Consider the following 22,567-nt stretch of genomic DNA (forward strand, 5'->3'; position numbering starts at 1 on the left):
TTTAAAAAAGAAGGTTTCTAAACGATTTCATGCCTGTAATAAAGTCCTGTTCGCTTCGGCAATTATTTTTGCAGACTTTTAACGGATGACAGCCAGTAAAATGCACTAGGTGAGGTGTATATTTGTATTTTAATCATTTCCTTCGAGTTTTTATTATTATTATTTGTTTAGTTTTGAAAGGGAAAATACAATGATGTTTGGCATACATAAAAGATGACACAGTAGCCTACATTTTGTGCAGTCCCCTTTCTAAAATTAATTGATCTTCTCTAATGCATAATATAAGGCTTTACAGGACTAATGACAATATTTTCTCTTGCCAGAAGTTATAAGTAAAAATAACTTTAAAGCATTTAGCAAAAAAAAAAAAAAAAAATTTTTGCTGTTTTGAACATTGTTCAAAAATCTCTGCAAAGCAAATGTATTGGCACATTAGTTACCAAAAATTACCAAATAACAGCCAAAAGTTATTACAAAAAAAAACTTTAAAGTCAAAAGTTACATTAAAAAATTAACAGAACAAAGAAAATGATTTGAATGTTACTCTGTTTAAGTTTTTCCTCCTGTTTTTATTGTAATAATTCACAGGGCTCATCTTATAGTCATTTAAAGGAGAACTAGTTTTAGTTATTTAAATTTGTTAATTCTTGATTTAAAAACATAAGCAATTTTTTTTAAGTTATCTGAAAATGCTTTTAAGTTTCACAGTTTAATTGCCATCATTTTATATAAAATAAAAGTGTGCAAATGTGTAAATCAGATAAAAGTTATTTTAAAATTACAAAAAACCTGAAAGTATGCTTTAAAAGTTTGATTTTTTGTGCTGGAAAATGTTTTAATTGAAATATACATTTCTCATGGATAATACAGTCAAAATGTCTAATTTTATTAAGGATTAGTTATTTAATATTAATAATCCTTCTTGATTTAAAAATGTGCATAAGCAAATTAAGCTTTCTCATGTTTTTAAAAAAATATGTTATCTGACAATGCTTTAAAGTTTCACATTTTAATTCTTGTTATTTCGTATAAAATAAAAACAGACCCAGTTGAAAGTGTGTAAATGAGATAAAAGTTATAAAATGACAAAAAAAATCTGAAAGTATGATCCAAAAGTTTGATTTTTTGTGCTGGAAAATGTTCTAACTGAATCATTTCGGAGGGCTGATCTTATGTACATTTCTCATGGATAATACAGTCAAAATGTCTAATTTTATTAAGGATTAGTTATTTAATATTAATAATTCTTCTTGATTTAAAAATTTGTATAAGCCAATTAAGCTTTCTTGTTTTTAAAAAAATATGTTACCTGACAGCGCTTTAAAGTTTCACATTTTAATTCTTATTTCATATAAAATAAAAACAGACCCAGTTGAAAGTGTGCAAATGAGATAAAAGTTATTATAAAATGACCAAAAAAAATCTGAAAGTGTAATCCAAAAGTTTGATTTTTGCGCTCGAAAATGTTATAATATTTTGCAGGGCCGATCTTATATATCTCTTGGATAATACAGTCAGCATGTCTAGTTTAATTAAGGACTAGTTGTATAATAACTAATAAGCAAATTAAAACATTTTAACGTTTTAAAAAAATATGTTATCTGACAATGCTTGAAGTTTTATGTTTTAATTGTTAATAAAATAAAAAAAAGGACCAGTTGGAAGTGGGCAAATCAGATAAACGTTATTATGTTATAAAAAAAACTGAAAGTGTGCCATAAAAGTTTGGTTTTTGTGCTGAAAAATGTTCTAATTGAAACATTGCGGAGGGCTGATAGATAGTTTATATTAATTAATTATTATTTTCATTTTTTCTGTCATTTTACTTGCTTTTTATATATATAAATTCTTGTTTGTTATATATTGAATTTTGAATCAATATTTTCTTTACCTCAACTAAAAATTTGTTTTTCTCTAATTTATTTAATTTTCCAGGTAATTTGTTATGAAGTTTCTGTGAAAAGACCTCAGGGCTATTGTTTGTTTTTGTTTTTTTGTACGTTGGTATTACAATGTCTTGTTCATTTCTTGCATTTAACCTTGTTTTATGACAGACTTTCAATTATTTATATTTTCTTTTACAAATTTTAGGTTTAAATAAATATTCAAAGCAGGTACCATCAATATATTAAACTCTAAAAAGTTGTTTACAGCTCTCTTTTTGCTTTCCATTAAATATTATTCTTAATCCATATTTGCTTAGTGTCACAATTGACCATATTAATTATTCTTTTTATCTAAGGTTTTTGGTTGAGATGAAAAATTAGTGCAACACGTGGGATTCGAACCCATGACCTTCGGCTCATTATGCCGCTGATCTAACTACTTGAGCTATCATACTTCGATCCCCTCGGACACCAACTCATCTCAACCTACAACTGTTTGAATTTTTCCTCTTTTTCGTCATATTTTCAACTGTTGTATAATCAGGATTCGATTCTCAGTGAATTATGAAGTGGCCACAAGGTTAATAATGTAATTTCTATTTTTCTATTGTTTTTTTACTATCTACTATCTATAATAAAACCTAAGATTTTAATGTGTGCTTCTTAGTGACCGGTTGTTTCATAATTTGTTGAAGTCCGTTTTTTTAAAAAGATGTTCCTACTCACATTAAGTTTTAATGTTATTGATTGTGTTATAATCCATTACTGCTTTGACTAGCAAATTAATATAAATTATGAATGATGGAATGAGTTTGGAGTTCAATCCATCATTCATAATTTCTATTTGTTGAAGTCATGAGGAGCAGTCAAAAATGAGTTAGTTTAGAAAAACACATTTTTATTTTATTTTATTTATTTATTTATTTTTTTTTCTGAGGTTTTGACCTTTATTCAGGTCATCTTCAAGGCATAAAGTGTGGTGCTATTTTTGTGGTGTCATATTGGTTTTGTGTGAAAGTGTTGTGACACATGTCATATTTAGCACTAAAAAAATTGCATTGAAATAGTCATAAATTAATAACAACTTTAAAGCATCAATACGACAGTTTCATAAAAAGCTGGTGTCATCACTGGAAAGTCAAAATATCCTTATTTAAATGACTTAAATATACATTTAAATTATTTACATAAATAATAAATGATTTCTGAATAATAAATAATAAAAATATATCGGGCTCAAAATAGAGCCCTGGACACCCTACCTTTACTAGATGAGGTATTATTTACTGTCACAAATTGACCTCTGTCATTTATAAAGTGTAAACAAAAGTCCAGTGAAGATCCCCTTATACAATAATGGTACAGTCTGATCTTATATACATTTCTCTTGGAAAATATAGTCAAAATGTCTAGTTTAGTTAAGATTAGTTATTAATATTATTAATTAATTCTTGATTTAAAAACATGCACAAGAAAATTAAAACTTTAATGTTCCTTGAATTAAGTCATCTAACAATGCTTGAAGTTTCACATTTTAATTGTTTATTGTCATTTTATATTAATTAAAACAGTAAAAAGTTGCACAAAAATATTGGAAAATCAGCCAAAAGTTGCTATAAAATGACAAAATATTATGTGAAAATATGGTCCAAAAGTTTGGTTTTTGTTCTGAAAAATGCTCTAATTTCAGTGCTGATATTTTATACACTTTTCTCGGATAATACAGACCAATTGTCTAATTTAATTAACATTATTTTTTTAATTTAGTTAAGTATTTTTTATTTAAAAATGTGCAAAGCAAACTGAAATTTTAATATTTCTAAAAAGTATGTTACATGACAATGCTACAAATGTCACATTTTAATCATTAATCATCTATTTAATATAATATAAAAACAGTATAGAATCTCAGAAATGTTTGACAAGCAGCCAAAAGTGTGAATTTTTATACTGAAAAAAGTCTCAATTATTTCAGTGGCTCTTCATTGACTTAAATTCACACAGTCGATAACAGTTTTCTTCGATAATACAGAGAAAAAAAATTTAATTAATAAAATTTATTGTTTAATTTTCTTAATTTAAAATACTGCATAAATTTAAACTTGAGTGTTCCCAAATGACATGTGAAGTATACATTTTACTCGTTGATCATCTTTTCATAAAAAAAATAAAATAAAGTAGTATAGACTTATGATTAAGTGATTAAAAAGTGGTAGTTATTGTTAATTTTATAAAATATTATATACATTGAAAGGTTATATACAATGTACTGATTGTCTGCAATATAGAATTTTTTGCATTAAATTTTTTTTAATATATTTGAAAATTTTCATAAATTTTGAAGATGAAATATGTTATTGAGACTTTAATTGATTATTTTATTTTTTATTTATGATCTCAAAATGGTTTGCTTGATATGTTTTGTAAAAAATATTGTTAAGCTAATACCAAGGCTGCTTTTGTTGTACAATTACGTAAAGTAGCTAAATTAATTTCAAAATGTTAAATTTTTGGTTTGCTTTGCTAATAGATGGATTATGAAGTAGTAGTGTAGATTAATTTTTTAGTACACCTAAATAAGTACTTTGCTTTTCTATTTCAGATAATAAAACTCTCTCAGATGGCAACATCAATAATTGAAACTGATGTTACAAAACTTGTTGAAGCTACAGAGAAAAAATTGTTCTATTGTAAGCTGTGTTACTACAAAACAACTTGTCCAGGAGTGTTGAAAGTTCACGAGCTGATCCACCAAGCAGAAAATTTTGATAAGAAAGAGAATAGAAATGACAGTGACAGTTGTGGTCAAAATTGGGACAGAAGATGCCTGAGTTATCGAATTTGTCCAATCTGCATGTATAAGTGTGGGAGGACAGGCAACATGGCCAGGCATATACGAACACACACTGGAGAAAAACCATTCTCTTGTATGGAGTGTGATTACAAATGCACAACTCTTGGCTCCTTGCACAGACACTACAAGGTACATACAGGTGAAAAACCATTTTCCTGCACAGAATGTGATTACAAATGTGCACTGGCAGATACACTAAGAGAACACATGAAAAAACACAGTGGTGAAAAGCCTTTTGTATGCAGTGTCTGTGGATACAAGTGTACGAGGGCTGGCAACTTAGATAGACATATGAGAAAGCATACTGGAGAACGACCTTACTCATGCCCTCATTGTGGTTATAAATGTTCTCAAGCGGGTAATTTAAAAGAACACATAAAAACTCATACAGAAGAAAAACCGTTCTTCTGTACAGAGTGTACCTACAGATGTACAAGAGCTGCCAATTTAGACAGGCATATGAAAATTCACCCTGGAAAACAGTTATCATGCCCTAAATGCCGATACCTAACACTTTCCGCAGTCGATTTTCAAAAACACTTCAAAACTCATTTTCAGAAGCATTATTTTGTATGCACTATTTGTCAGTATAATTGTTTTGATCCGGAAGATTTTGATGGGCATCAGTTTATAAAGAAAAATGAAAAGGGTGAAGTAGAAAATAAAGGAAGCCCTAAACTTTGTTCAGGTTCAAAAATGCTACACTGTAGTCGATGTGATTATGTATGTTATGAAATGCTAGAATTAAGCATTCATATCGCCAAGCACCCGAAGGAAGAATTCCCTGACATGAAGCAGGAAATCAGAGCTCAATTAAACTCGGTGACAAACACTTTTTTAAAGTACGGCAGGAACAAAAGAGAATTAGGTATTAGGAGTTTGCCCGATACGAGAACGACCAAAGGTAAAATGCGATGGAAGTTAGAATCTCTTGATCACAGGCTCCTCGAAAATAGAATAAATGGTAAAAGCTGCACTGCTGGGAAAGAACCAGTCGTCTGTGTAATATGTGGCCTTGTGTGTATCTCACTAGAAGAACTGAAGCAACATTCCACCATCCATAAGACTGAACACTACATCGAAATTTCTTCTCAAAATATCAAATCACTTGTTTGTTTACAATGTGAACATTTAACTGGAGACGACCTCGAAGAGCATAAACGTTCTCACAAAGACCAACAAATAACTGTTAAAATTTCTAATGGCTACGGAAATACCATTAATTAAAAAATTCTATTTATAACTTGTTTATTTAAATGTTGTTGTTAAATTATTCTGGAGTCTATTTGTTTTGTTTAAATATTTTATTACACTATTTTTAAAAGAAACAGTTGTATTTTTTATAGATATTAAACCATTAACTGAATTATTGTTAGAATAAATTGCTTCTATACAACTTAATCTTCAAATAAATATTTTATTAATGTAGACTATATAGGCAAATGGTTGAATAATTTCATTTTGATTTAAATCATTTTATTTTATGGAGAATTAATGTACTTAGCAATTTTTTTAAGGTTTCCCGAAAAGACATTTAGTTACCGTTCTTTCTCAAATTGATTATCACATGAAGGAATGAAGAATTTTTTTGTTTTGTTTATTTTAGTTTTCTTATTTTTTCCTCCAAAGTAAAGTTAATTAAAAACTCAACTAATGCAATATTATTTTCTAAATATAAATTTATAATATCTCTCACTTATTTCTGCTATTAATTAGAATAGTTATTAACAAGGGAGGGATTTTTAAAATTGGTTTGAATTATTTTCAGTGCAAAGAGTAATTCATGAGAAAGTTGGTTTATAATGTAATTTATTAATCTTTATGTAAGGTATTGGTTGAGATAAAGATTAATTAATTGAAAGACGTTATCTGCTCAATCGGACCACGAATGGTCTAATGGATTTAGTAATTTATTAATATTTTATTAGCTTTTTAAATTGCTTAATTTTGTTAATACATTAATGTATTTCTTAAAAGATGGAAAATAATGGAATGCGATACCCTAAAACACACATTTTCAAGTAGAAAAGTTTATTTATTCTAAGATTTATGATCCAAATAATGCAAATTGTGATTATTCCAGTTTTATTTTAATCTCAATTTACTCGATGTCTAGATCAAATTGTCATCTGATTAATTTCCTGATGATGTTTTCCAAAGTGTGTTTATAACCAAGTTTATCCCTTTTGATTTTCTTGTTTTAAGCTTAATAAGCCTTAAATTAGACATTTTCCTAGAAAACCGGGCAAGATATCAAGGAAAGTGTTATAAAAAGGTATAAAATATGGTTAAGAAGGTAAAATAGTATTTTTTTAAAACTACATTAGCAATAAAGTAAAAAATTCTAGATTCATTCAATTGTGATAGACTATATTAAATTTAATTGGTATCTACTTCACAGTATATATTTGCCAAAGATTGCTGTAGAAAGTTGAAACAGTTTTTATTTTTAAATTTTAAATTACTTTTGCATAAATAAGAGTTATAATTTTGACTTTTTATAAAGGCATAAAGATAGGTTGCTTGATTAACATAATTCATGTCGTTCTTTGGTTCCATATTAAGAGCATGTAGACATGCAACCCAATATAATTTGCTTTAGCACAAGTATTTGGGTACCTCGTTCTGATTTTTGGATGAAACAGGGCTGTTTTATTGCCTATAGTACCTACTTGATAGATGTTTTGTCTTTCTTTTTGAGTTGAAAATGAATGTATTGTATAATGAGAATTTTTAGTGCATTTATTACGATAGAATATTGTGTACCCCACCAGCTTTCAAATAGATTATTTCAATATACAGTGTAAAGGGTGATGGAGAAATATTGAATACTTTTTATGATATGTAAATGGAGAGATTGTACTTTAGTGTGAGTGGTTGGAGGCAGAAATAATCTAGGTATTGACAGCCTAACTTTGGCGGAAGGATGATTAAGACCAAGACTGCCAAAACCTGAGAAAGGTGATTCTGATATGTGTGCAGAGTTGAGCTTATATAAATCAGTAACTTAATAGAAATTACTTTGTTTTGTATGCTTTATACAATCTTGACAAAGTTGCTCAATTTCAGGACCAAACCATTATTAATGTAAGAAAAGCAGTCATAGTTTTGCAAATTTTCTATTACTTTTTTCTTTATGAGATTTTTTTTTCACTTTTTGTAAATTCTTCTACTCAGATTTGTTGTTTACAGCGATACGGATTTTGAACATTAAATGCACATCAACAGGTTGAAGGAGTTACAAACAGATCTCTCGACATGAAATGAGTCAACTCGCCAATGTTCCAGAGAGAAGCTGGTTTTAATGCCCAATTAATTAATGCCAATTCTGAACGTGTGAAAACGGTGAATTACAACATAAATAAATATTATCCTATTACTGTAAGAAAATCATTTTAAATTAGAATTGTATGTCAAATATTATTTAGGTACATGTTCAAAATAGAAAATAAATCAAAATCAATTTATATTAACCAATCTAGTTCTCACCCTTTGTTGAAACTGTGTAATACTGTTGTATTTAAATTGAAATTGAGTTTGGTTTAATTTAGATCTTAAATGCAGAAAATCTGTTCAATTCAGGCAAGTGTCTTTAGCTCATGATTAATTTCTCTGCCGCTTTGTCCTATATATTTAACATTGCAATCATTTATTAAGTTTGTAAACACTGCTTTTTGACAAGTTGTCTACCTTGTCTTTAGGTTTAGAAAGGATGTTTTAAATAAACACAATGAATGCACGCCTTTTAAAAAGATAGATCCTACTCTCACTAAGTTGTTTTCCAATGATCTGGATTTCGAGCTCTTAGTTCATCATCAGGTTGAGAACCCCTTCAACCTGATGATGAGCTAAAAGCTCAAAATCTGGAATGTTGGAAAACAACTTACTGTGAGTAGGAACTATCTTTTTAAAAGGATTGAACACCAAATTCACTCCATCATTCATCATTTCTACCAATGAATGCACCCCTAAAAGTTACGCAAAAACCTTCTGGTTTGTGAATTTTACCTACTTTTCCTGATATTCCCCAATTTTTGGCAAGTAAAAAAAATCTAATCTATTTTTGGTGTGGTGGCTGAATCTAATTGTTGGTCCTTTTAAACTTAATTTTTTTACGTGTGTGCAGTATTTAGTGACAATTAATGATTATTTGCAGATTGTGAGATGCGGTCTTGTGTGATGTAGGTTTAAAAAAATATTCTTTTTATTGTGACAATGTTTTGACCTTTATTTAGATCATCTTCATGGCCTGGGATTTATAAACATTGTTTAGATTATCAAATAAATGTAAGATGCATATTGAATCTATTGTAAAATACATGTTTGAAACTATTTGGTTTCTTGAAAAGAGATACACAGAACTTTAATAGTATATTTTGCCTAAAAATATTGTTTTTTTTTTCTCTCTCTCTGTTAAGGCCAATTTTAGACTTTAAATCAGTAGTATGGTCACCTTATTATCACACTTATATTTATATAGACTTGAATCTGTTCAAAACAAATTTCTTAAATACTGTTCTTACAAACTTGGTCTAAATTCTAGTTGGATATCATATGAAACTCTTAGAAATGTACTGAACATTAGTTCATTAGAAGATTGTAGATCATCTATTGATATTGTTTTTCTTGCAAAACTTCTAAGGAATATGATTAGTTATCCAGGATTGTTAGAGAAGATATCTTTTAATGTACCAGATAAGAGGACCAGATTCACTCCTCTATTACTTATACCATTTTGTAAAACGAACTACCTAAAAAATGCTCTCATTCCTAGATTATGTACTAAAGCTAATCATTTAAATTGTGCTCTGGACTTATTCTATCCAACTCTTAACAAAATTAAAGCTGTAACTTCACATACTTTGAGTATGTGTACTGTTGTAAAATTGGCTGCTTGCCGTTGACGTAATAAATAAATAAAATGTGAAAATGAATTTAAACAAAGATGATTATTCAGGAATCGTGAGATGCGATGTGGTGTGATGTAGGTTTCAGAAAAACATTTTCTTTGTGCCAACGATTCGATCTTTATTGAGATCATTTTCAGGGCCTGGGATTTACAAACATTGTTTAAATTTAACAAATGCATGTAGGATGTGGAAAAAATGAAGTTATACAATGCTAGAGATTTTTAGATTTTAAAAAAGAATGAATTTATACAATGCTAGAAAATTTTAGATTAAAAAAATGAATTTATACAATGCTAGAAAATTTTAGATTAAAAAAATGAATTTATACAATGCTAGAAAACTAGATTAAAAAAATGAATTTATACAATGCTAGAATTTTTTTAACCTAAAATTTTCTAGCATTGTATAAATTCATTCTTTTTTTAAATCTAAAATTTTCTAGCATTGTATAAATTCATTTTTTTCACATCCTAAATGTATTTGTTAAATTTAAACAATGAAAGTATTTCTACTCATTCATTGATTATAAAAAATATATTTTTTGCATTGTATAAATTCATTATTTTTAATCTAAAATTTTCTAGCATTGTATAAATTCATTTTTTTCACATCCTACATGCATTTGTTAAATTTAAACAATGAAAGTATTTCTACTCATTCATTGAATATAAAAAATATATTTTTTGCATTGTATAAATTCACTTTTTTCCACATCCTACATGTATTTGTTAAATTTAAACAATGTTTGTAAATCCCAGGCCATGAAGATGATCTCAATAAAGATGGAAACGTGGCACGATAAAGAAAATGTTTTTCTGAAACCTACATCACACCAGACCGCATCTCACGATTTCTGAATAATCATTGACTAACAGTCACTAATCACCACACATTTAAACAATGATGTACACAATATAGAAATTTTATATTTAATCAACTTAATGAGTACAAATACTTTAATTAAACGTAAAATTTCTTTTATTTGTTATTTTATTAAAATTCCTTTATTTGCAAAAACTAAAGAATGTTTCTAAATCCCAGGTCTTGAAGATGATCTAAATAAAGATAGAAACATTGGCACAATAAAGAAAATGTTTTTCTAAACTTAAATCACACAAGACGTATCTCACGATCTCTAAATAATCATTCATTTAACCAAGACCTTATGTAAAAAGATTAATTAATTGAAAAAAAGGAATTTGGTCAATCAGAACGCTAAATATAATGTATTTAATAATCGGTAATGTTTTACTTTTTTTTTTACTTGCAACCTATTGATAAATATTTCTTGATATGCATTGTTTTTGTCAAGGTTTTAATTGTTTGTAATTATTTTTTATAATTAGCACGTGTTAATGTGAGTTTTGACATATTGTCCATGGGCCAAATGATTCCAGCAGCTTTTTGGGCCTGTGGGTGAGAACAGAGAAGAATCTGTTGGTATCAAGGTGTTTGTAGTTCTGCTTTTCTTTATACGTCTATTTCAATTAGGTAGATTATTTATTATGGACCGTTTTAAGTTTAAAACGTTTAAACAACCATCTTTATTTCCGATGTAATAGAGTGTAAAAAATTAACAAGTTGGAGGAATTAAATTATCTTGTAATTCGCGTTTTTTTTGCACGTTCAAAATTGAGCGGCGATAAAAGCCATCTTCTCATTGGCACGTCGCGTTGTCCGTCGATTGGCGGATTTACCTTACGTAAAACTGATGACGTGTTTCTAACTCATTACCTTCGTCCTGATGATGAGCGAATAATGCTCGAAATCTGGATCTTTATGCACTACAAATCCGTGAGTAGAACCTTTATTTACAAAAAGTGAGTCTTCATCATCCCACCATCATCATTTCTTCCGTTTTTTCTTTCTTTCAGAGAAAACAAGAAAACTGAATTGTATGCCTTGTAGCAAATGTGTGAACCAACTCGTGAAACATGATTAAACCTCCTAGTCAAATATGCGTATTAAGCCCGACCGAAATTTTAAAAAAGTTTAACACGGGCTTCGACAGTGATGTGAATAATGAAAACGAGATGAAAGAAGAAACAAAACTCGAGGATGAATTATTGCAAAATACTTCAAATGATACCGAAGAAAGAAATGTTTTTGAACAAGAGGACAAAATAAATCAAGAAAAACCACAGTCTTCTTATCAAGATTTACTTATTAAAAAGGACGAAACGATAGCAAACAAAGACAATGATTTTCACACGCTCCAGCCTGTAAATCAAAACGTATTGTCATGTAATAAACCCCATAAATGCTCTAAGTGCAATTTGACCTTTGCTTCAATTCAAGAGCTCCAAGATCATAAAAAATCACACAAGTATGACAAGCATTTTTGTTGCATAGAATGTGATTATCGTTGTTCGAGCCTGAGCAGTTTGACTCGTCATATAAGAACTCATACCGGAGAGAAGCCTTATTCTTGTGAAATGTGCGATTATTCTTCTGCTCAGGCATGCGATCTTGTGAAGCATAAGAGAAAGCACACGGGAGAAAAGCCTTACATTTGTTCTATCTGTGATTACGCTTGTACACAATCTGGCGATTTAAAGAAACACATGAGAAAACACACCGGAGAAAAACCTTTTTCGTGTACTTATAAAACGTGTAAGTTTACTTGCTCGCAAGGCAGCGATTTGAAGAGGCATGAAAAACGCCACTACAAAGAAAAACCATACAAATGTGCTGAATGTGATTTTAGCTGCAACGTTTACATATTTCTAATCAACCATTTGCAGAGTCATAGTGACAAATCTAATTTTATGTGTGTGAAATGTGGATTCATATCTCAGGATGAAGAAGGGTTGGATAAACACATTGCAAGCCACGATGTCAATGATGCCAATAGAAATGCAATTTATTGCACTCTGTGTGATTATAAATGCAGTCACCCTTCAAGGCTCAGAGATCACTTCAGGATACATTCAGGGGAAAGGCCGTTTGTTTGCAACCTGTGTAACGCTAGGTTCAAAATTAATTCAACTCTTAGGCGGCATGTGCTGACGCATTCTGGTGAAAAACCCTTCGCGTGTTCACAGTGCGAATACAGGTGTTTGAGAGCAGAAGACCTCCCGAGTCACATGAAAACACACACAGGTGAAAAACCATACAAATGCACTGATTGCGACTACACCTGTGCTCACACTGGTGCTCTTCGGCGCCACTACAGGAAACACACTGGTGAAAAACCTTACAGCTGTAAAGAATGTACTTTTACTTCTATTTGTGCTGGAAATCTTAAGAAACATATGAAAAAACATAAGAAAGATTAATCTACAAACAATAATTTAAGGGAATTTATGTTGTAATAAATACTTTATTTTTTCTTAATTTTACTTATGATTTTAGAAGGATAGAGGGATGAATATAAAAGCAATAAAAAGTTTTAATTTTTAGTTTAATTTTTAGGAAAGAGGATGATTTGAAAATCTAGATGACATTCAAAATTGAGTACTTTTTGAATTATAAGCTCTTTTTCTGATCACAACCATGAATAAGAATATTCATGATAAAAAATATTTTTCATTGGTTTAATTTTGTTATTGTATTTATAAATTAGTGTTTAAATAATTACACATTACAGCTTTTAAATGACATTCTTTGGATTTTTAAAAAAGTAGCAAATACAGCAATATGAATTGTTATTATTTTATTGTGAACAATGTTGTTATTAAATCCATTATATTTTGTGGTCTGATTGACCAAATAACTTCTTCCAATTAATTAATCTCTTTTATGAAAGGTATTGGTTGAAATGAAAAAGTTAGTGTCATGAGCGGGATTCGAACCCACGACTTTCGGCTCAATATGCCGCTGCTCTAATCATTTGAGCTATCGTGACTATAGCTCAAGTGGCTAGAGCATCGGCGTATTGAGCCGAAGGTTGTAGGTTCGAATCCCACTCAGCACACTAATTTTTCATTTCAACTAATACCTTTCATACGAATTAATACATAAGATTAATTAATTGTTGTTATTTTTAATTCAATTTTCTTGCTTGGTACATGTATAGGAAAACACCTTTTTTGGAAGAAGAGGTTAAGTACAAAAAGAAATATATCAAGGCACACAGAAATAATTCAAGTGGCAAAAAAAGTTGCCTTTCCTTTTTGTTTATTTCACATGATATATGTACACTGATAAATTAGATATCTGATATATTTTTTAAATTATAAAAGTATAAAAGTTCTATTTCAACACAAAGTAATAGAAAAGTAAATATAGGCAATTAGTTTTTGCTCGCTTAATAAAAGCAAGATGTGTTTCAGTTAGTTTTTAATTTTTTTTGGCTCTGTTGAGATCCATTTAAAATTAAAATGCTCAGTCTGGTCAGTTCAATTTAAATTAATCTCATGTCTTTTGATCCTTGAGTGCGATTTCCTCTTCTGGAGCTGCGACTTCCTTGTCTTTGGCCTTTCTGCAGGAAGAAATAAAATATAGTGCAATATTCTTTTCGTTCACTACCTTTTCATGATCAACTTTGCAACAGGGAAACGCATAAAAAGACAGTTACATTCAGGCATATATTTCAAAAATAAAATTATAGTAATTCATAGTGCATACAAAGCAATAGAAAACAGGCGAGTGGCATAGTACGTACATAAAATTTTTTTTCAAGTGTAAACCATGCATTGATAAAGGCAAGCATTATTTATACAAGAATCTTTACAATGTGCAGCACCCACAATTTTAAACATATGTTCAAGTGCAATTAAGTAAATAAACAAATAAAAAAAGTACAAAGTATATATTTATTCATGCATATTATCTTTTTTATCATTTTTACATGCCCAATCTGATACAAACAGAAACTATAGAAAGCATTAAAAGGAAAAAAGCAGAAGTGTTTTTATAAAATTTTCCTATTAATAAAGTTGCAACATTTAACATTTACTAAAAATCTTATGTGATCATGATCTGCCGATTCTCACCGAAAGAAAACAGATCAAAGATGATTGCGCTACACGTTCTTCACTGCATAGACATCAACACAGTATTTAAAAAATAATTTTCTATCAAAAAGTAATTGATAAATTTTCCAAATAGAATTTTTTTTCTCAGAAAGTAAGCGCTCTAAACTAATTTTCTATAATTAATTTAAAATTATAAGACAGCAAGCTGGCATATAATTTCATCCCTTAAGCCATACATACAAGCTTACATATTTACATACACAGAAGAAAACATTAAAACAATCTTAAAGAATGTAGGCCTAAAAAAATCATAAAGCATGTCGGCCGCATATTCACCAAGTAGTACTATAATAAAGCCGCAAAGATTTTTTTACAAAAGCTGAAAATATTTCTATTAATTTCGTGTATTTGGTATAAAAATAACATTGATATATAAAAAAAGCCTGTCATGTCTAAATTTTAAGAAAACATAATTTTAACTTAAAGAATGTTGGCCTAAAAAAAAGCATAAAGCTTGTCGGCCACATATTCACCAAGAAATACTATACAACAATAAAGCCACAAAGATTTTTACAAAAGCTGAAATTTTTCCTATTAGTTTCATGTATTTGGTATAAAAATAATATTGATATAAAAAAGCCTGTTGATGTGTAAACTTTGAGAAAATAATATTTTCTCGCATCACTCCACTTCGAAGTGTTATAGAGCAAAAAAAACTTTTAGGAGGTTGTTTGATGTTTAATTGTCATATTATTGTTGTTAAATTTGAGCTGTAAACTGCCATTATCTGATTTTATAGTATCTATAACTTCTGGAAATGTGATGCTTTTGATTTAAAGTTTTATTATAAACATTCAGTAAACTTGGAATTAGTTTAGGTATACCTACGAGTCAAATTTAATTTAAAATATAGTTTGATTTGCCTTTAGTAAATTTCATTCAGACAATCAGCTAAACATTACATTGAAAAAGAAAAATGAAGATAAAATCCATTAAATTGAAATAAATCCTTACCAAGATAAAAAAAAGAAGAAAAAACTTTCATCATGCTATTTTCATGCGTACTACTACATTCAAAATTCTACATTACCCGACCTCAGAATAATTTAGTATAATAATTGTAATATGTTTAAGACTTACTTTCCAAACTGTTCACCATCTTCAATTGTCTCTGGTAACCTTCTGTTCAAAGTTTCTGGGAGGAGCAAAGCTGAAGAGCCACTCACAAGCGCCATTGTTCCAAAGATAATCAACGGTAGAGGAGCCCAGATTTCAGCCTTAAAAAATTTAAATATTTAAAAAATTAGAACTGAAAGTAGCGACAATTGTAAAATTTGTCACCATATAGTTGACATATGGGGCTAAAATTCCTCCCACTCTTGCAAACGTCGATCCAGCGCCAAGACCTACGTTTCTTATAACTGTCGGAAACTGCTCAGCAGTAAATACATACACAGTTCCATATGAAGCGGTGATGGCTAGTTTTCCTCCCATTGCCAGGGTAATGCTCAGCCACTCCATATCTAAACAAAATTCTTCTTGTTTGATTTTATCTTATAAAATTGTACACTTTCAAACCTTTTGGCACGAATACTGTCCCTAATAGACAGATTCCTGAAACAATCATGGCCCCACAGAGAATTATCTTTCTGCCCCATTTATCCAAAGTAAAAATTAGAAAAAGGTAGGCAGGGACTTCGACTGCACCAGAAATGATAAAATTCACATATTCATTTCCTCCTAAATTGGATGTATTCCATGACAGACCATAATAGGTACCACTATTAACAAACCTGTAAGAAAAATCACATAAATGAATTTATTCTATTGTTTTTTTCATTGTAATAATAAAACATACCATAAAAAAAATATAACAAGTGATTTTTGCCTAAGATTTTTGTGTTTGAACAAGTCAAACAATGAGGGCTTTTCTCCTTTAGATATATTGCTTTTTCTTTCTGCTTCTGTTTGTGCAAATAGATCATTAACAAGATTTTCATCCAGGTGTTTTTTATTTTCTTTAGCTACAGCGGCAAGTGTATCCCTTGCCTCTTCTGTTTTTCCTTTTGTCAACTGCCACCTAACTGATTCTGGAATGAACCTGATGGAAAATTAAGACCAAATCTCTAATTAATTAAATGTATTAGAGAACGATAGTCTGCGATTCTTACCACCAGTAGGAAAAGAACACAATCCCTGGAAGAGTCAGTGCCAACTGGAGCATTCTCCAGTCTTTTATTAAATAAGCGAAGCCTGCGGTTAGTACAAAACCGGCAGTGAAAAACAACTGAAACGCAACTCCGGCAAACATTCTAAACTTTGGTCCCACCATCTCCATTGCTAAGATGACAAGTTCATTAAAGAAAGTTTGGAAAAATGTCTTTAAAACAATATTATAAATTGATTTTACCAATTACATAAGCTACGAGAAAAACGCCAGATGTTGTCGAACCAACGATCAACCTTGCGATCATGTACGAATACACATCTGGTGCAATAGCGACAAGTATTCCAAAAACTACTTGAAGAACTAGTGATATAAAAAATATTGGACGGCGTCCAACCCTGAAATAAAATTAAAAAAAAAAATTAGACAATAAACTACTAATCAAAGAAACAAATTTCTGGAATTTTGGAGTCAAATTGAAAAGGTTAGATAATAAAACCAGATAACATGTATTAATTCTCTTTTGATTCAAAGAGAGGAACATTTGAATAACTGGCACATAGAAGTACCTTAGAAGTCATTTTTCACCTGTCCGATAAGTCGCCAAAGATGATCGACCCTAGCATAACTCCAACCATTAAAAGAGCATCTGAAGTAGCCCTTAGCCAGGCTTTATCACAAACCAAGTCCCACTGAAATATTTTACATTATCAACCATTGAATAAAATTATTACAAAAAAAGAAAATAAAATAAAATAACCTGAGTAACTGTTGTTCCTTTATAAATGGAATTATCATATACCCACTCGGAACAACTTATTGTTTCATTAGAGTGAGTTAGTAAATAATCTGTGTCGTTAATGTCATATCGAAGGCAAGACGACCATTGGTTAAAGGTAGGGTCAAAAGGGTACGACATTTCCTTCAAGCCCTCTGTTATATTGTATATAGCGTTGTCATCTTCCCATGGCATGCGGCATCTGAACAGTTGAAACAAAACTGAAATTTATGATCTGCATAACATAGAAAAAATTTGACAAAAATTCATAATTTGCTAACCTCTATCTTTTCAGGGTTTTTAATTTGAAAAATCAAATAAATCATAATTGCATTAAAAGGCAAAAATTAAAACATCTTACTCTCTAGTGGAGAAAACTTATAAACAAAGTGGTTAAAAAGTTTCTTTTAATTGTTTTTAAATTGAAGTCCTTTATTAATTGCACGTTTAAAAACAGTACATCACTTTAATTCCATGGGTATTTTTTTAATTAAGACACCCAATTAGTTGAAACTTGCCTTCAAGGCTGGTTTTCAAATTGTTATTAAGAAAAGATAGGACTTTTTCGCGTTTTCAGATATTCCTTTTTTTAACCAACAAAATACAATGTAAAACAACACTAGTGTTTAACAAGAAACATTTTCATGAGTATATATATTACTGTAACACACATGTAAAATTTTTCGATTTTGATTATTTAAAAAAATGTTATGCATGAAAATTGGTTCTTTATTTTAACCATTGTGAAAATGTACATTTTTAATACAATTGATTATAATGAATTTCACATTTTCAGATATTCCTTTTTTGACAATAAAATATAGTGTAAAACGATAAAAGTTTTAAACAAGAAACATTTTACATGAATATACATTATTGTAACACACATGCAAAATGTTTCAATTTTTTTAAATGTTATGTATGAAAATTGGTTCTTTATTTTAACAATTGTGAAAATGTACATTTCTAATATAATTGATTATTCTGAATTTCACATTTAAAGATATTCCTTTTTTTTTGCCAACAAAATACAATGTAAAACAACACCATTGTTTAACAAGAAACATTTTACGTGAATACACATTATTGTAACACACATGTAAAATGCTTCAATTTTAATTATTTTAAAAAATGTTATGTATGAAATTGTTTTTTAATTTAAAATAAAAAATAGAAGCTGTAAACTAGGCCTAGGGACTGTATGGCTTCTTCATAAACAAAGATAATAAATAAATAAGATAAAAAATAGCATATATGTAAATAACTTTCTAGAAGATTTAAATTTGTCAGGGGGACAGGGTCTCATTTGGAGGAGAGAGTGCATGCGTTTTCATTCATTGATCAATACCGACTTAGGGGAAAATACGTATTTAAAAGACAGTTCACAAAGGTGTTTTATGTCTCTAATAATGAAAACTAGGAGTGAAATGTTAAATTAAAATTGTTCATACACTAGAAGTGAGGAGGGGCAAGTGTTCTCTCTGCAGTATGTTAGCAGATGAAACTTTCTTCCATTTTGTGTGTCTGCGCAATTCTGCGGAAATACAGAAAAACTTTTTTACACGCATTCAAATTAAATTGGAATACATTTCTCGAATATTTAAATGGACAAAATTGGCAGGGACTATGCAATTATATGCATTCAAATACAGAAATTAACTGACACAAGAATTTAATTATTAAATTAATATATTTAATTATTTATTTATTTAATTATTTATTCATCTGTTTATTTATTTATTCTCGTGTTTTACTATTTGAATCCTTAACTTGTTAATGTTGTGTTAATGGTATTCAAAGTCTATTTATTTTGTGAATGTTAAATGAGTACTGTATACAATATTTATATATGTATTTATGAATAGTTATGTGTTATAAATGGGCTATGGACATATATTAAACTAATTTATTTGTTACATTTTGAGAAAATGTTTATATATGTACACTTGTTTATTGTATTGTTTTTTTTTTGTTTTTTTTTTTTAGTTGATTTAATAAAGGATTCAATGCTTCTTATATATATTATATACATATTATGTGTGCCATCTTCCATGAGACAGATGATATCTCAAATGTGTATCTGCTTTTTGTACAGTTCATATTTGTATGTTGTTATTTTGAGGAAAAGAAATAAAAAGCATTTATGTTTTATTCTAATTGGTTCGTTATTTTAACAATTATGAAAGTGTACATTTCTAATAAATTGATTATTTTCTGAATTTCACATTTTCAGATACAGTGGAAACCCGTTTATCCGGACCCATTTGTTAAAATATTTTTTTTATAAATTATTTCGAGATGTGGTCTGGTATAGTAGTGTATAGTGGTATAGTCTCACGATCTCCAAATAATCATTAGTTAACGGTCGCTAAACACCACACATTATTTATGAATTTTTCATAATTCTCAATGTATGGATATTAATTTTTTAAAATTTATATTTCAACTATGGGACCTTTAATTCGTAATTCAAAATTCATAAAGGCCACCAAATCACTTTTCCACTAGTCACACGATCAAAGAGTGGGAGAGGCCGACAGTCACATTTTTGTTAAAAAAAAAAATTAAAAAAAAAAATAAATAAAACAAACAAAATACATAAATAAAATAAAAAATGGAAAAAATAAAAAAAGGTGTAAACTATTTTAAAACACTAGAAATTGTTGTGTTGTGTTATTCGTATGTTGGCTTCCATTGAAAAGGTTTTTTTATTACGTATATATTTTTATTAGGTATTTTTACATATAAATTTTTCAAGAAATGCGTGTCTGGATTTAAACAAAGATAAAACTAATAAAAACTATCTGACTTTAAATGTAACATGATATATGAAAAAAGTGTTCACTTTCTTATGTGTGTTTTTTTCTGTTTTTATGACACTATATATTTTGCACGGTGGGCGACCAAGACCTGAGGGGTTAAATGCCTGGGTAGATTTGTACCCCATCCCTGAAAGGTCCGGGACTTGGTCAGCTCGACACGATACTAATAAAATCACAAATTTTCTGATTATCCGGACAAGTCCCAGTCCCTTTAAGTCCGGATTTCTACTGTATACCTTTTTTTGTCGATAAAATACAGTGTAAAATGACACAAGTGTTTAACAAGAAACATTTTGTATGAATATACATTATTGTAATTCAAATGCAAAATGTTTCAATTTTTTTTTAAAGTTATGTATGAAAATTGGTTCTTTATTTTAACAATTGTGAAAATGTACATTTCTAATACAATTGTTTATTCTGAATTTCACATTTTCAGATACGGTGGAAATCCATTTATCCAGACCCCAATGATCCGGACTCCTGTATTATCCAGACCCGCTGTTAAAATATTTTTATAAGTTATTTGGAGATTGTGAGATGCGGTCTGGTATAGTAGTGTATAGGGGTATAGTCTCATGATCTCTAAATAATCATTAATTAACAGTTGCTAAACACCACACATTTTTTTAATAAATTTTTCATAATTCTCAATGTATGTATATTAATTTTTTAAATTCATAACTCAACTATGGGACCTTTAATTTTCATTCAAAATTTGTAAAGGCCACCAAATTGCCCATCCACAACATGATCAAAGAGGTTAAAAAAATAAAATAAATAAATAAATAAAATAAAAATAAAATAAAATATAAAATAAAAAAAGGTGTATACTATTTTAAAAGACTAGAAATAGTTGTGTCGTGTTGTTCATATGTTAGCTTCCATTGAAAAGGTTTTTGTATTAGGTATTTTTACATATAAATTTTTTGAGAAACTCGTGTCTGGACTAAAACAAAAATAAAACTAACAAAAACTATCTATTACTTTTAAATGTAACTTGATATATGAATAAAAGTGTTCACTTTAGTATGTATGTTTTTATGACACGATACTAACAAAATCACAAATTTTCGGATTATCCTGACTTTTGATCATCTGGACAAGTCCCAGTCCCTTCAAGTCTGTATAAACGGATTTCTACTGTGTACCTTTTTTGCCAATAAAATACAGTGTAAAAACGACACAAGCGTTTAACAAGAAACTTTTACATGAATATATATTATTGTAGCACATGCAAAATGTTGTAATTTTTTTTTAAATGTTATGTATGAAAATTGGTTCTTTATTTCAACAATTGTAAAAAGTACATTTCTAATATAATTGATCATTCTGAAAAAGCATTCTCTTTGTATCACTTTTTTACTTTTTTAAAAATTCTTTGTGAACAAGATTATTCTATCTTATCAGAATTGAGCCACATGGAGTGTCGACAAATAAGCCCAATTTTATTTCATTCAAGAGCTAGGGCAAGCCGCTTTTTAATAAAAATTCGATAGATATACGACTACCTATCTCCCCAGGCCCAGGGTCAATGACTATAATGTATGGGAGCTCCTAATATAGATATTATACACTTACACATCAGTTATACACGGAAAACCCGGTAACAGATTGCAAAATCGATTTAGAGTTGGGTACTTTCGTCAAAAAAATGTTAATTAATGAAGTAATTTAATGTTAGAATAAAGAGGCAAAAAGTATTCGCATTTTTTGTCGATTTTACGTCGGCATTCTACACGTTGACCGACATTCTCTTATCTTTAAATTATTCGATCTTGGTCTTACTTCTAAATTAATAAAGTCAATTAAAAATTTGTTATGCAATACATCTGCCAATGTGTGGATGGGATTTCTCGAAATTTTATACCGAAATGGGAGTGAGACAGTGCTGCTTGCTCAGCCCAACACTTTTTTCATTATATATTAATAATTTGGAGGCATGCTTAGATGGTGTGTGTGCGCGCGCGCGCGCGCGCGTGTGTGTGTGCGCGCGCGTGTGCGTGAGTGTGCGTGCGTGCGTGTGTGTGTGTGTGTGTGTGTGTGTGTGTGTGTGTGGAGGGTAGTGGCAGAATCAAGTTGGCTTACGCAGATAACGTAGTTTTACTCGCCTCACACCCTGCCTCTTTGCAGGGAATGATCAGGTCTAAATTTAAATTATTAATTAATTTGTTTAGCATGTTATTGTTTTAATCTTATTACTATTACAACAGGTGTAAATAATCAGTCGC

General features: G+C 29.5%; 2 protein-coding genes and 1 long non-coding RNA gene across 5 annotated transcripts in view; 2 read left to right on the plus strand and 1 right to left on the minus strand.

Annotated features, from left to right (window-relative positions):
* Position 1: 1 nt before the first annotated feature.
* On the plus strand, positions 2-12,986 carry LOC106665496 (gastrula zinc finger protein xFG20-1-like). The gene is made up of 3 exons (XM_014391947.2): positions 2-109; positions 4,489-5,964; positions 11,582-12,986. The coding sequence occupies exons 2-3, from the start codon at positions 4,507-4,509 to the stop codon at positions 12,926-12,928; spliced, it is 2,805 nt and encodes a 934-aa protein (XP_014247433.2). The 5' UTR covers positions 2-109; positions 4,489-4,506; the 3' UTR covers positions 12,929-12,986.
* On the plus strand, positions 6,842-7,180 carry LOC112128344. Its single transcript, XR_002910953.1, has 2 exons — positions 6,842-7,015; positions 7,142-7,180. It is a non-coding gene; the product is annotated as an uncharacterized LOC112128344 (long non-coding RNA).
* Positions 12,987-13,715: 729 nt separating the features above from the next.
* LOC106665476 (organic cation transporter protein) overlaps positions 13,716-22,567 on the minus strand; it is a 43,958-nt gene continuing 35,106 nt past the window's right edge. For all 3 annotated transcript variants that reach the window (XM_024230364.1, XM_014391917.2, XM_014391916.2), the window contains exons 3-11: positions 17,497-17,716; positions 17,325-17,428; positions 16,980-17,134; positions 16,741-16,909; positions 16,428-16,670; positions 16,148-16,362; positions 15,911-16,092; positions 15,710-15,846; positions 13,716-14,073 (exon numbers count right to left, since the gene is read on the minus strand). In XM_024230364.1, the coding sequence (XP_024086132.1) occupies positions 14,007-14,073; positions 15,710-15,846; positions 15,911-16,092; positions 16,148-16,362; positions 16,428-16,670; positions 16,741-16,909; positions 16,980-17,134; positions 17,325-17,428; positions 17,497-17,716 (1,492 nt within the window). In that variant the 3' untranslated portion in view covers positions 13,716-14,006. The remainder of the gene's footprint in view (positions 14,074-15,709; positions 15,847-15,910; positions 16,093-16,147; positions 16,363-16,427; positions 16,671-16,740; positions 16,910-16,979; positions 17,135-17,324; positions 17,429-17,496; positions 17,717-22,567) is intronic.

Source organism: Cimex lectularius, unplaced genomic scaffold, assembly GCF_000648675.2.
Source record: "Cimex lectularius strain Harlan isolate CLEC.00 unplaced genomic scaffold, Clec_2.1 scaffold102, whole genome shotgun sequence".
Taxonomy (NCBI): Eukaryota; Metazoa; Arthropoda; class Insecta; order Hemiptera; family Cimicidae; genus Cimex; species Cimex lectularius.

What these genes read in the sequence shown, in the direction of transcription:
- LOC106665496 (XM_014391947.2), top strand. Translation starts at nt 4,507, where the DNA reads ATGGCAACATCAATAATTGAAACTGATGTTACAAAACTTGTTGAAGCT. An exon ending in GCTACGGAAATACCATTAAT is followed by an intron (nt 5,965 to 11,581) that starts TAAAAAATTCTA and finishes ACCAACTCGTGA; the next exon opens with AACATGATTAAACCTCCTAG.